Source organism: Bufo bufo, chromosome 3, assembly GCF_905171765.1.
Source record: "Bufo bufo chromosome 3, aBufBuf1.1, whole genome shotgun sequence".
NCBI classification, from domain to species: domain Eukaryota; kingdom Metazoa; phylum Chordata; class Amphibia; order Anura; family Bufonidae; genus Bufo; species Bufo bufo.
This window is the reverse complement of record NC_053391.1, coordinates 362,213,268-362,228,025: the sequence shown is the minus strand read 5'-3', so window position 1 is coordinate 362,228,025 and position 14,758 is coordinate 362,213,268. Positions and strand designations below refer to the sequence as shown.

The 14,758-nt window shown below is 41.3% G+C and overlaps 1 protein-coding gene across 8 annotated transcripts in view; it reads left to right on the top strand.

Annotated features, from left to right (window-relative positions):
• COL16A1 (collagen type XVI alpha 1 chain) overlaps positions 1-14,447 on the top strand; it is a 237,183-nt gene extending 222,736 nt beyond the window's left edge. For all 8 annotated transcript variants that reach the window (XM_040424536.1, XM_040424542.1, XM_040424541.1 and 5 more), the window contains 13 exons: positions 180-224; positions 360-404; positions 506-559; positions 647-700; positions 783-833; positions 916-1,005; positions 4,632-4,667; positions 7,144-7,188; positions 7,269-7,460; positions 7,794-7,860; positions 7,958-8,134; positions 9,933-10,010; positions 11,931-14,447. In XM_040424536.1, coding sequence (XP_040280470.1) covers positions 180-224; positions 360-404; positions 506-559; positions 647-700; positions 783-833; positions 916-1,005; positions 4,632-4,667; positions 7,144-7,188; positions 7,269-7,460; positions 7,794-7,860; positions 7,958-8,134; positions 9,933-10,010; positions 11,931-12,127 — 1,131 coding nt within the window. In that variant the 3' untranslated portion in view covers positions 12,128-14,447. The remainder of the gene's footprint in view (positions 1-179; positions 225-359; positions 405-505; positions 560-646; positions 701-782; positions 834-915; positions 1,006-4,631; positions 4,668-7,143; positions 7,189-7,268; positions 7,461-7,793; positions 7,861-7,957; positions 8,135-9,932; positions 10,011-11,930) is intronic.
• The last annotated feature ends 311 nt before the right edge of the window (positions 14,448-14,758 follow it).

Sequence of the window (14,758 nt, the reverse complement as noted above, 5' to 3'; positions counted from 1 at the left end):
ATACACCATATCCTGGCCCTGCTCATATTTATAGAACATTTGGTGCTAATAGAAAAAATATTATTTGATAAAGTTTAGACCTGTGTGTAATTTTTGTTGTGGTTTGAAGCTAAAATGTAAGTGATTTCCTATTAAAACACTAGTTGCTTTTAAAATTTTGTCTTGTCTTTTATTTACAGGGTGAACCAGGTTCTCCAGGTCTTCATGGACATAAGGGCATTCCGGTGAGTTAAAGCATAATGCCAAGTTTGTAACTTTGTTATCTGATAGAAATATCAGCTCCATTTTACAGGTCATTTTAGTATTTGTACATGATTGTGTTCCATAAATTAATAATAATCTTGTTAAACTTATTATAGGGATTTAAAGGACAACCAGGACACAAGGGCCTGCCAGGAGCAAAGGTACAATTATTCACAGTATTAATTATCATTATAGATCTGGATATAACTACACATTTATTTTACCTAATAAACACATTTTCATTTGTCAATCTCTGTTTCAGGGAGACTGTGGGCCTTCTGGACCTCAAGGAAGCCCAGGAAGGCCAGGAGCAGAGGTAAGCTCGCAACTCAATTCATCAGCTTGTAAAAGCTGTAGGTGATCTATTATTGTGAAAAATGCTATAAATATAAATTGTATCTAGGGTGATCCTGGTCCAATGGGTCCACAGGGACGTCCAGGTCCTCCAGGTCACTTAGTAAGTAACCCAATATCATTTCCAAGGCAATATACACACTTATGATCTCCATTTTATGTAGCATTTGCAACCTTACTTCTAGGGAGCTGCAGGAAGCCCAGGACAACCAGGCAACCCAGGACTTCCAGGACTGGTAAGGTCTTAGGACTGCTTTATCTTTAGACAATGTAAAAATCTGTATGTTAGTCTTCACTATTTCATTTTTTTCTTTCTAGGGTTTGAAGGGTGAACGAGGATCCCCTGGTGAGAGAGGTTTGATGGGTCTTCCTGGAGAACCAGGAACTCCAGGACATCCTGGCCCTGTTGTGAGTATCACAATGATTATAATTATCATCCAGAGATTTGTGAGCAGTATAGGTTGTGAATCTTTAATCACCACTCTGATGATTTGTGGTAGTTAAGTAAAGGAAATCACCACTTTCATGCAGCCCTACCAGATGGCAGCATAAACTAGTGACAGAGACCCTCACTGAAACACTGGGTCACTTGACTAAATTTTTTTTCCGGCCAAGTAATTTTCTTAAAATCTTTATTAATAAGCTCCATCAGGACCCAAATTTAAAGAGACAGGGGGCACACCAAGTACTGCAGGGAGTGCAAAGGGTGGCAAAACAACATATGACAAATAATCTGACCCAAGAAAGAGTCAAGAGAGCCACCCCATGAATGCACATCCAACCATAAAAGAATATAAAAATATATAAATTTTATTGAACACAACAACACACACGCATTAAAATTTTTTGTATACAATGTAGAACAAAGTGCGGTATGCAATAAAATATATGTAACCGACACACACAGGTCCACTGTATTATAACATATAAATATATGCGTTATCAACCAGCATATAAAGCAAAACAATAAATCACATAAAGCAAATATAAGGTGAGATGAGGCCACTAGACTAAAGATACGAACAGACCAGTATGGGGTCAAAATATCAAGAGCCAAACCTACATAGCCAGCTGGTGCAGTGGACCTGGAAACATAGCAAGCGCCCAACGCGTGTCGCCGGAGCAATCCGGCTTCCTCAGGAAGTGAAGGACTGTGTGTTGGGGCGCCAGTTAATATAGGGTGTTAAATAAGTTATAATTATATTCACCTGTGCAACAGGAACTGTGGTCGATGCATGAGCATATCAAATTCCAGTCAAAGCAGGAAACCGGAAGTGTGAGTCACATGCTCGGCTGGTGGAACGCATGGTGGAACGCATATGCGCTCCACCAGCCAAAGCACAGCCACATAGCAAGAGAGGACATTGAGGGCACATATATTTAAACTGAAGCTAAACATTGTTTAATAGAGGCATTTACAGCCAAATAGGCAAGCCAGGCAAGCTAGTGAGAAATCGAACGGTATTTACAAACCGGATGTGAGTAATCACATAACTGGAAGTGAGGTACCGCTGTGGAACGCATGGTGGAACGCATATGCGTTCCACCAGCCAAAGCCCAGCCACATAGCAGGAGAGGGAACTGGGGGCACATATGTTTAAACTGAGGCCAAACATTATTAAATAGAGGCATTTGCAGCTACATAAACAATGCCAGGCAAGCTAGTAAAAAATCTAGACAGTATTTGCAAACCGGATGTGAACACAAAACCGGAAGTGAGGTGCCGCTGTGGAACGCATGGTGGAACGCATAGTGCGCCCCACTATGAATAATGGAGCGCACGATGCGTCCAGCACACGCACAAAGGCACGGCAGCATATTAAAAAAGATAGGTGAGGCGGACACCAGGAGGATGGGGGTGATGTAGTAATGTTATGCAGGACAGAACTCAATCAATATAACTGTCACTGCAATGATACAATGAGTGCATAAACAGCCACTAATGTATGCATAAATGCTAATCATGATAAATAATAATATAATAACAAAGATACATGACAATGGGCACACTAATGGAAAATTAGAGATATATTTTACATATACAAAGTGTACAGAATACATAATATAAGTATGCAATATATGAAGAGGACATGGACTGGACATATTATAATATAATTAGTGCGTATAGCGGTATACATATCAAGCATATCTGACACCATCGCCTGTATACCTAGTGCTATCAGAAATCCCAATATACATGCCTACAAAAACATAAGCATTAAAAAGTGAGTGATAATATACATGTATGCTATACAGTATACATGCATGATAATGAATGACCCTAATGAAAATATATCCGAGATCCAATAAGGACCTACAAAAGAAGGGCAGAAGAAAAAAGGTGGTGATACAGTGAAACCAGCGTGCAAAGACCACGAAAGTGGAAGTGAAAAGAATGGTGGAGACTGAGATGCCCGAACCGTGCGTGTGAAATAGTGGATGAAAGTGAGAACATAAAAGGAGCCTGTAAAAAAGACATGAAGGGGTTAGCGCAAATAAACAATTATTTATTTAATACGAGACCAATAATAATGACAAACACCAGCCTTCTATGGGCTATATCCTAACTATAGCCCCCCAAAAAATATAAAGCCCCCATAGAGGCAATGGTTACTCAATGCCCAATCTATGCCGTAATGTGTGGCCACTGTCTACCTCAATGCAATGGTTGGATAGCACCCTTATGGAATAAGATGGGATAGATGCCTCCACAAAAAGCAGGAACCCCCTAGTGTGCCCCCACTATTGGTGCTCAAATGGCACAAAAAATAATAAACGCTGCTTTTCTGTATGCCCGCCATGGCTTGTTTGATAAACCCCGGCTGTCTAAACGGGGGAATAGTGAATAGCCCCAAACATGAGGGTTTGAAGGTCGCCCCCCATGTCAAGTGTGGTAAAAACCAGTGAACGTGAGTTCCTCATTTAATCCATGCGGAGCGACTGTATCAAGATTGAAAATCCATTTGGACTCGAGACGCAATAGTTGAGAGGTAGCCGATCCTCCCCTCAAATTCATGCGTACCAGATCAAGTCCCGCAATCCTAAGTCCGGAAATTATGCATTGGTGACAATCCAGAAAATGTGCAGCAACTGAGGTTAGTGGTTTCTTTGCTTGAGTCCTATCCCGTCGGGCCAAGGCAATATTTGATAGATGTTGTTGGATACGTTTGCGTACTTCCTGACCGGTCTGTCCCACATATAGCTTCCCACATTCACAAATGAGTGCGTAGATTACATTTCTTGTACGGCAGTTGATGTAATGATCCAAAGATATCGCCGCCGGAAGCCTGCAGGTAGAGAAGGAATCAGCACAAATCATATATTGGCAGATATTGCAATTTCCGCATGGGTATGTACCGCGCAATCTGACACCCCTCCCCAACCCCTGTGTGGGCCTCTGGAAATGGCTACGTACCAATTTGTCCTGTAGATGGGGCTCTACGTGCAATGATCTTCGGAGTAGGGTTTAGATGGTCGCTCAGCTTGGGATCCGCCAGTAGGAGATGCCAATGTGCATTTAGTATTGTATATAAATCACGCCATTGGTTGTTATATTTGGTGATAAGATGGACCTGGGTGCTCCGGGGTTTAGGTTTAGATTTCAACAGTTCCAGGCGATCAGTTGTCTTCGCCCTTTCAAAGGCCCCTGATATTAGGACCCAAGCGCTAGAGTCTGCTCAATGCAATATATGAGCTCCCAGCTCTCACCACCCCACCTTCCTCTCATCGCTGATTGGCAGCTTTCTTCCTATACAAGGTGTAAAAAGAAAGCTGCCAATCTTCCACAGGAAGACAAGGAGAGCCAGAGCTTATTAATATGGAGACTCGATCACTTGAGTCCCACTGTAGGTATTTAAACAAAATGACTGGACCAGAAAAAGTAAGAGAGCCAGTGTTTCAATCAGGCTCTTTGTCACTAGTTTATGTTGGCCTTAGATAGGCCAACATAAAACTGATGACAGCTTCCCTTTAATAGAGCAAAGTCAAGGTAATGTTAAGTACACATGATAAAAATATTTATTTGTTTTCATTAGGGTGAAACTGGATCAGATGGGTTACCAGGTAAAGAGGTATGTAATGTATGTACTTTAAACTATATGCAGGGATGTGGCTAGGGAGTAGGTGGGGCACTTTCCCATTTAGGTAGAGATATGGAAGGGACACAATGAGGGCATCTGGAGGTTCTGCCTTCCCTTGTCCTCTCATGCCCTTTAAAATATCAAGCTTATTATGACTATTGTAACTTGATTCGGACAGTTCTATCCAAATGGACAGAAGAGGGGAGGAGAAGGACTATATGTGTTTAAAATGCATGTACGTGCTTTGTGCATAGATGTGTGTAAGCATTGTATGTGCAGTACGTGTGTGCATACGGGGTTGTTGCGAGTATTGAAATTTCGATACTCAATCGATATTTTTGTCCCGGTATCGATACGATAACGGGATTTCCATTTTTTTTATACTGGGCTATGCTGCTGCGCAGTCTAGTATCGCAATACATGAGCGCGCTGCTGTCAGCGCGCTCATGTTCCCTCAGCAGCGCAGGGGAGAAGGAAGCAGTCTCTCCCTCCCCCCTGTGCCGCGCTGCCAATAAAGAGAGCGGTGCGGAGGAGTGGCGCACTGTGTCACCAATGATAGGAGGACCTTTATTTGGTCCGGACTTTGTTAACTAGCAGGCTACATAGAGCGGTGCCCAGGGATCTCCCTGCACTTACTATTATATCTGTTCGCCCGCTGTGCCCCTGTTACAGTCTCCTGCTCCGTATGCTAATTACTACTATCGGAGCAATGGGGAGGAGATATCAGCTTCTCTCCTGGGTGTTCCTTCTCCCTGCTGTAGCGCTGTCCAATCGCAGCGCAGAACATCACAGCCATTGGGAAGGAACGCCCAGGAGTGAAGCTGATGTCTCCTCCCCATTGCTCCGATAGTAGTAATTAGCATACGGAGCAGGAGACGGTAACTGGGCCACAGCGGGCGAACGGAGCGGCACCCAGGAATAATAGTAAGTGCAAGGAGATCCCTGGGCGCCACTCTTAACAAAGTCCTGACCCATGAAAGGTCGGCTTTAACTTTTAATACAGGAGGCAGGTGCTGGCAGCAGAATAACATAGCTGGCACCCTGCCTCTGACCCCTTAGGTGCGGCACCTGAGGGGTTAACTGCCGCTGATCTGCTGCCGGCACCCACCTCCTGTATTAAAGGTTTATTATCATTGGTGTCGCAGTCCGCCCGCCCCCCTCTACCCCCCCAGTATTAAAATCATTGGTGGCAGTGTCCACAGGGTCCCCTTCTCATTGGTGGCAGTGGCAGCTTCTGATCGGAGCCCCAGCAGTGTAATCCTGGGGCTCCGATCGGTTACCATGGCAGCCAGGACGCTACTGAAGCCCTGGCTGCTATGGTAAGCTCCCTGCTGTTGTGTGTACTATGCACAAGGCAGCAGGGACAGTGTAATGTCCTATTCACCCTAATAGAGCTCTATTAGGGTAAATAGGACAAGGGATGAAAAGATCCCAGGTTCTAGCCCCTAAGGGGGCTAATAGTTATTAAATAAAAAGTTTTTTTTTAAAAAAGTAAAAAAAAAAAAAAAACACCAAAATATTAAGTATAAATCACCCCCTTTCCCAATTTTACATATAAAATATATAAACAATAAATAAATAAACATATTACATATCGCCACATCCGAAAAGTCCAAACTATTAAAATATTTAAAAAATCAATGCGGTGAACGCTGGAACAGAAAAAATAAATAAAAATGTGCGATTTGCCATTTTTTTAAATGCGGAATGCATGTGGCTTTTTTGGTGTTTTCTTTTTTTCACGTGGTATCGAGTATCGCAATACTTTTTTATGGTATCGAAATCGAATCAAAATTTTGGTATCGCAACAACCCTATGTGCATATCAAATGTACTATATATGTGTGTGGTATAACAGAACTATGTATGTGTGGCGTATAACAGTACAATATATTTTTGCAATAGTATGTCACATTACATTTTATGAGGGGGGGAGGCACATTTTATTAAGTTCGACATGTGTGTATGAAGGGTGCTCCACATTGAATTTTTACTCTGGGTGAACAAGTGCCTTACTATAGCTCTGCAACATTGATATAATGCAGGAATTTACCTACATTACATAATGGAAGGTTTTTACAGATTACGGTCTTCTTGGCAGCATTTCTATTCCAAATAGTCTCCATTCTTAAATGATCATACTTTAATAAGAATAGTACAATGCACAATGCCAATCAACTATTTTGGGCAAAGCACCTAGATGCCACATTCACTATTGAATGTGACATCTAAATGACTGGAACCAAGTTATTTTTGATCCAGTCCGTTGCAACATCATGTCAGCTGTAATTTACCACTGATGCCAGTAGCACCATGCTCGCATAATATATTCACAGTATTGTGCAGAACATAGATCTTGCTAGCGCCTAAAATGCACACCATGGTGCTCTAAGGCATTAATCTGATAACTGTTTTAGCCTTCCATAAATCATATAGTTTTGTATCTTTGTTTTTTGTTTCTTCAATAGGGCTCTCCTGGTAAATCTGGTATTCATGGAACTCCAGGAGAAAAGGTGAGATGTGTCTTACGTTTATAATGTTTGGCACTGCATTTGGATACGTGTTTAAATTCTTTCTTACAATTTTATTTTAGGGTGAAAGTGGAGCTCCAGGTCCAACAGGCCCTCAAGGTGAGAGAGGAAGACCTGGACCACCTGGAGATGGTTATGGAAAGAGTTCACCTGCAGGAATGGTTGGACCTAGAGGACCTCCTGGTGAGAGAGGATCTAGTGGTTCTCCTGGACAACCTGGTCCTCCAGGAATTCCAGGATCACCTGGCATAACGGTAAGCATTAGCTTGTCGGATCGCAGGCCACCCACTAATCAACACTCAGGCAATTTAAGCTGCATCTGGTACTTTAGCTAAGCTCCGAGCAAGTGAATGGACAAATGCCACATAGATAAGTCTAGCACTGTGTGGCCACTGCATTGAGGGCACTTGCTTTGTTATCCTGATTCCTGGGGGTCAAACTCCCACCAATCACACATTGGTGGCTTATTGCAAAAATAGGCCATCAGTCATAAAACACTACTGAATGTGACCGTTAACTGAGACAATTCTCTTATGTTACTTCTCATTTCCCTGTGAATAATAAACTCTACTATATCCTATTTATAGGCAGACCCTATCAATTATGATGAAATTAAAAGAATGATTCGACAGGAGATGCTGAGACTCTTTGACGGTATGGTGTAATCTGCATGTTGACATGGATACTATCTTTCAATAGTGATTACAAGCAAAACTTTTCTATCTCATGCAAATGCTGGTTGTTTTACTAGAACGGATGGCTTATTATACCACACGAATGCAGATGCCAGTAGAAATGGCTGCCACGCCGGGAAGACCAGGTCCTCCTGGAAAGGATGGAACACCAGGTAGGCCAGGTATGCCAGGAGGACCAGGATCTCCAGGTCAGATTGGACGTGAAGGAAGACCAGGAGTCCCTGGAATGAGAGGTATGTTTATTATGTATATATTGAATTGATATAGATCTAAAATATATCTTGTTCTCATAAACCTGAATTTTATATCAGTTTTATATATACACTGCTCAAAAAAATAAAGGGAACACAAAAATAACACATCCTAGATCTGAATTAATTAAATATTCTTCTGAAATACTTTGTTCTTTACATAGTTGAATGTGCTGACAACAAAATAACACAAAAATTAAAAAATGGAAATCAAATTTTTCAACCCATGGAGGTCTGGATTTGGAGTCACACTCAAAATTAAAGTGGAAAAACACACTACAGGCTGATCCAACTTTGATGTAATGTCCTTAAAACAAGTCAAAATGAGGCTCAGTAGTGTGTGTGGCCTCCACGTGCCTGTATGACCTCCCTACAACGCCTGTGCATGCTCCTGATGAGGTGGGGGACGGTCTCCTGAGGGATCTCCTCCCAGACCTGGACTAAAGCATCTGCCAACTATTGGACAGTCTGTGGTGCAACATGACGTTGGTGGATAGAGCGAGACATGATGTCCCAGATGTGCTCAATTGGATTCAGGTCTGGGGAACGGGCAGGCCAGTCCATAGCATCAATGCCTTCGTCTTGCAGGAACTGCTGACACACTTCAGCCACATGAGGTCTAGCATTGTCTTCCATTAGGAGGAACCCAGGGCCAACCGCACCAGCATATGGTCTCACAAGGGGTCTGAGGATCCCATCTCGGTACCTAATGGCAGTCAGGCTACGTCTGGCGAGCACATGGAGGGCTGTGCGGCCCTCCAAAGAAATGCCACCCCACACCATTACTGACCCAATGCCAAACTGGTCATGCTGGAGGATGTTGCAGGCAGCAGAACGTTCTCCACGGCATCTCCAGACTCTGTCACGTCTGTCACATGTGCTCAGTGTGAACCTGCTTTCATCTGTGAAGAGCACAGGGCGCCAGTTTTGCCAATCTTGGTGTTCTCTGGCAAATGCCAAACGTCCTGCACGGTGTTGGGCTGTAAGCACAACCCCCACCTGTGGACGTCGGGCCCTCATATCACCCTCATGGAGTCTGTTTCTGACCGTTTGAGCAGACACATGCACATTTGTGGCTTGCTGGAGGTCATTTTGCAGGGCTCTGGCAGTGCTCCTCCTGTTCCTCCTTGCACAAAGGCGGAGGTAGCGGTCCTGCTGCTGGGTTGTTGCCCTCCTATGGCCTCCTCCACGTCTCCTGATGTACTGGCCTGTCTCCTGGTAGCGCCTCCATGCTCTGGACACTACGCTGACAGACACAGCAAACCTTCTTGCCACAGCTCGCATTGATGTGCCATCCTGGATAAGCTGCACTACCTGAGCCACTTGTGTGGGTTGTAGACTCCGTCTCCTGCTACCACTAGAGTGAAAGCACCGCCAGCACTCAAAAGTGACCAAAACATCAGCCAGGAAGCATAGGAACTGAGAAATGGTCTGTGGTCACCACATGCAGAACCACTCCTTTATTGGGGGTGTCTTGCTAATTGCCTATAATTTCCACCTGTTGTCTATCCCATTTGCACAACAGCATGTGAAATTGATTGTCACTTAGTGTTGCTTCCTAAGTGGACAGTTTGATTTCACAGAAGTGTGATTGACTTGGAGTTACATTGTGTTGTTTAAGTGTTCCCTTAATTTTTTTGAGCAGTGTATATATATATATATATATATATATATATATATATATTACATACGATTGAGGGCAACAATCTTATTTTTATTTGGCAAAACTATTAGGTTTCATGCATATTCAATTAATTGTACACATTTTTAATTATTCTAGGTGAACCAGGACCAAAGGGAGATAAAGGTGTGAATGGCGTTGGCATCATGGGTGACGTGGGTCCACCCGGGCCACCAGGTATTCTACTATCTACTATTATTTTGCTGGGCGGAAAAAGTAAATAATTTACAACAAACTGTATGCTCATTGTTCAAGTATAAAGTGTGGTATTCACAGAAGTGGTAAGTCCGGTGTATGCATTGATCAGGCTTATCTTAAAGGAAACCTGTCACAATGAAAATACAGAGCAATCTGCAGAACAGGAGGAGATTAGCATATAGGTATACATATTTGTGGGGAAAAAACAGTATAACTTGTATTTTATTCATTTAAAGCCCAGATCTCTCTATGAGCTTAGCAGTCCAGTGGGCGGTCCTACTCAGTGACTGACAGCCTTCCCTGTATTAGTGTGCATACAAAGATCGGTCAGCTATCAGTTACTGAATGGGACAGAGACAGAAAAGGTGTAAATAGATTACACATTTTGCTGAATCTTTTTCCATAAAACTATATATGAATCTGCCATATATCTGCTATATATCAATCTCCTATAGTGTGCAAGCACGACGACCGCTGATGAGTGGCAGAGTGGTCATAACCATGGAAACCAGCAGTGTATAATGTGATGGAAAAATGAATCCAGCCAGCAAAGAGAGTAATATGGACAATCACAATACATTACTTGCTGAAATGAGACAACCCTATTTAGCTTTCTGCAGTATAGTATTCACCCGCCCTCTAATTATGCAATGATGCCTGCTCATCCAGTGCTCAGAGACAGCAAAGCTGACAAATCAGCTGTAGAGAACATATCAGCTTGTGGCTGTTTTACTGACAATTTTTTAAGTTATTTTAAGCTATTTGCATAGTCACACAAAAAATTTTAAAAACTAAAACAATAATAAAGCAATAAGAACATAAATAATACAACCTCCCAAAAATGTATCCCTGCTCCAACTAATAGATTGAGCAGTGATGTCTATATGTGCTAATGGCAAACTTACTGAAGAGTACTAGTAGGAGTTAATGCCAGAGGATTTCCTGAATATATTTAGAAGTACAGTTATCTCCTTTGAGGGGTTGTTTCACTTCAGCAAATGGCATTTATCATGTAGAGGAAGTTAATACAAGGCACTTACTAATATATTGCGATTGTCCATATTGCCTCCTTTGCTGGCTTTATTAATTTGCAATCCAGCGATGGTGGCTGTGTCTCCACACTATGGGAAAATGCGCAAAAACAGCAATATTGGCATTGTTTTTTTTTTCTTACGGCATTCACATGCATATTAAATATGTGATATTTTAATAGTTCAGACATTCTCTGGCATGGTAAACCAATTACAGATGTAGCAGGGTTAACACACATGCTTTATGAGACATGTTATCTAAACTAAATGCAACAAGCAATTGATTTTCAATGGCTTTTGTTTCAAGATAATGCGATGAGTTAAGAAATTTGAGTTAAGAGTGTGTGTGTTACCCCTGCATATTATTATTATAAAAAAAAAAATTTAAATGGGGGAGTTGATCTTTTTTATTTTTTAGTAGTCCCTTTAGGGGACTTCAACCTGCAATAGTTTGACTTTTTGTACTATTCCCAGCATTTTATTACACCCTGCCAGAGGAGATTGTCATAGGTGCCATGTTGTGGTAGGCCTAGGGTCTTCAGAAGACTCCTGGAAAATAATCTATTGAATGCAATAGAAAGATCAGTTAAATTGATTACATACAATAGCATCCATTAAAAAATTAAGAAACATGACTGTCCTCCCACAGTTTACTTGCCTTGTTTCCTTGTAAAAATTTCCAAACTGGATCATTATATATATATTTTTTAAAGCACAAATGCAAACTGATGAAAACTTGTTAAAAAAAAACCAGATTTATAATAATACACTATGCTATTGGAACAAAAAGCGATTTATAAATTGTACTTATTGTAATTGTTCATATTTCAGTTCGTAACTTTTCATGATCTTCTTCTCATAAATTTAGGACCACAGGGTCAACCCGGTTACGGAAAGTTGGGCCCACCAGGATCAATGGGACAACAAGGAATTCCTGGCATCCCAGGACCACAAGGGCCAAAAGGTAACACAGGGAAAGATGGGAGATGCAATCCACAAGACTGTTACAGCATGATGTCAGTGCAAGAATACCAACCAAAGAGCATGAAGGGGCCAGGACGATAAGATGCCATTATCCTCAGACCATCAACAACTGCCTAATGGATCATGTTGAAGCAGCTGCGTTCATTCCATACCAAAGTGACCATCAGCACATTTCTTGATACATTTATTTCTATATATTGTTCAGTATCAAGACATTGAATTTTCTAGAAAAAAAGGAGAAAAATATGTTCATGCACCTTGTCTAGGTTTTTTTCTTATTTTTATATCAGTTAGTAGGCTTTGCATCCCTTTCTTCTCTCTTTTTACTTTTGTTGTTTCATGTACTGCTTATGTGGTCTTAAAGCACTTCATCAGACTGTATGATTCTTAAAAGGAAAATACACCTCATTTCCTAAACAATGATCATCCAAGTGCTTTACAACTGGTGTATTCTTCCTCCATCTGTGCCACCATGTTTTGCTACTCTGTTGTACATACTGCTGTGTATGCGTATGTTAAAGATAAGGAAGAACCGTAACTGTTCTTTGTCCAAGCAGTTCTATCTTTCATGTTCTGCTAGCTACTTTGTCTATGTGAACTATTCTAATGTCTCAGTTTTTGACACAGGTAAGCAAAATATGAAACTATGGTGATCACTCAATAAATCTTATAGGGAAATCCACCCAAAACTGTGAGTTCATTTTAGTGTCAAATTTGAATGATCTCCATCCTTGACCATTTGATTTTAAAGATTAAGAAACCTTAGAATTGTGCAGTCCCAGCAGATCCTGTAATTTACTTTGACTGGACAGCACCATTCCCACTGTCTTGTAATCTTAGAGCCCCTTCCAAATGTAGTTTTATCCTTAATGTAATTAGAGCTTCAATAGATGGGAGAGTCTTACAAATTCAAATGAAACTTCCCCAAATCTAAAATTACTTTTACAGAAAATATATGAATGCATCAAGGAGACTACAAAGGCATGGAAAAGTAATACTTAAACTGCCCATATATTTGCCAACTTCAACCTCCCCAATACACGGATGATATCTGCTGTTAGGAACAATCAGGAGTTTGGCAACACCACATTAGATCAGAGTAAAGATGACCTTACATTTTAGATGTAGGCAGACAGTTATTCCTTCCAATCCTCACATGCACATTTTAGTCAAGCCTGTGTTCTCAACTGGGAGAGGGACATTAGCTGCTGCCAGACACTGGTGGTGGTGGCTTATTTCTCTTGAGATCAAAGGATCAGGCATGTTGAAGTTCAACATCCCTGACACATTTGCCGTCGAAGGAAAGTTGAGACAGCACCATACATGTTAGATGGTCAGCCGGTCTCACTAAAATTGATGGGTTCCACCAACATTGATCTAATGTATATGGCTACCTTCACCCAAACAGAAAAAACTGAAATACTGGAATCAATAATGCACAATGTTAGGCCATTCATGGGGTTTGAATAGGTTATTACTTGCTGTTGTTCACACATGCCCTACTGGCTAATATACAGTTTAATACAAAACATACAGGAGGAACAGCATCCTCAATTATGAAGTAGATTTAGCTGAGGATCAAGTGCAATGAGTAATTACTTGTAGCTGCTATAACTATTATGGAGGCCCTGGGGCATCTGAAAAAAGAACATGCAAACAACTTACAGAAGTGTCCTCTATGTTCCACTGATGCCTACCTAAGGTTCTCTGGTAGACTTCCTAACTCAGGCTTCACAATCTAAAACTGACAAATTTTGGCCACTTCTGGCTTAGATTGCCAGAGTATCCCTCCGATTTTGCAGGATGTGCCGATGGTGAAAGTTGTGACCAATGAGACTCAAATTTAAACCACTTTGGTATTGTAAGTTCTTTTAATAATTGTTCTAATACAACGGAAATGATTCATCATTTTTGGAAGTTTGGCTTCTATTAGCTAAAACCTGTATGAATCATGTAAAAATATATTTGATATAAGCTGGTAAATTGTCATTCTTTCATCCTTTTGAAAAAAAAGGGTTCTGCCTTTGGAAATATGGATACTTAGCCTTTACGTCAGCCTTGGTGTTACTCTTCTTCATGCTATACAGGATGGGTGGTTACCAGTTCCCTAAAAGCTCTATAATAGTGACAACCCACTCTCAATATAATTCATTGTAAGGGTGCTATTACATATGGGACTTGGACCACTAATTGTTGAACCAAGACTTCACCTGTGTTTCAAGTTCATTTGTGGAACGGCAATTAGTGGTAGCTCAATCCACATGTGTAATAGCAGCCAATAAAGAGGTATTTGTGTATCAGCTGTATACCAATGTTCTACAGATGCGTTGTTGTGCAGAAAACTGTTATGTAGATACTTGTTCTATTACAAAAGACAAATATAATTTATACTATTCTCAAACTTGGCCTCCATTGTGGTTTATGACAGGTTTTTGTTTTTTGCTTAAAGGGGTTTCCCAGCTATAAAAGCAAAATACGCCGAAGGCAGCTGTACCTGTGGAAAAATCCCTGCTCAACTGCTTCATTCTTGCTCCCTGGCTCTCTTAAGTGGTCTTCCGGTTGTCTCTTGTCAACTTCCACATGGACTGGCCTCAGCAGTGACATGTCCCTGATTAGTCATATATCTTTGTAACCCTACTCAATACCTTAAAATTCAGGTGTAACTGCATTTAAGACCAATATCCCTTTCCCTCTCATATAATCACACTCACA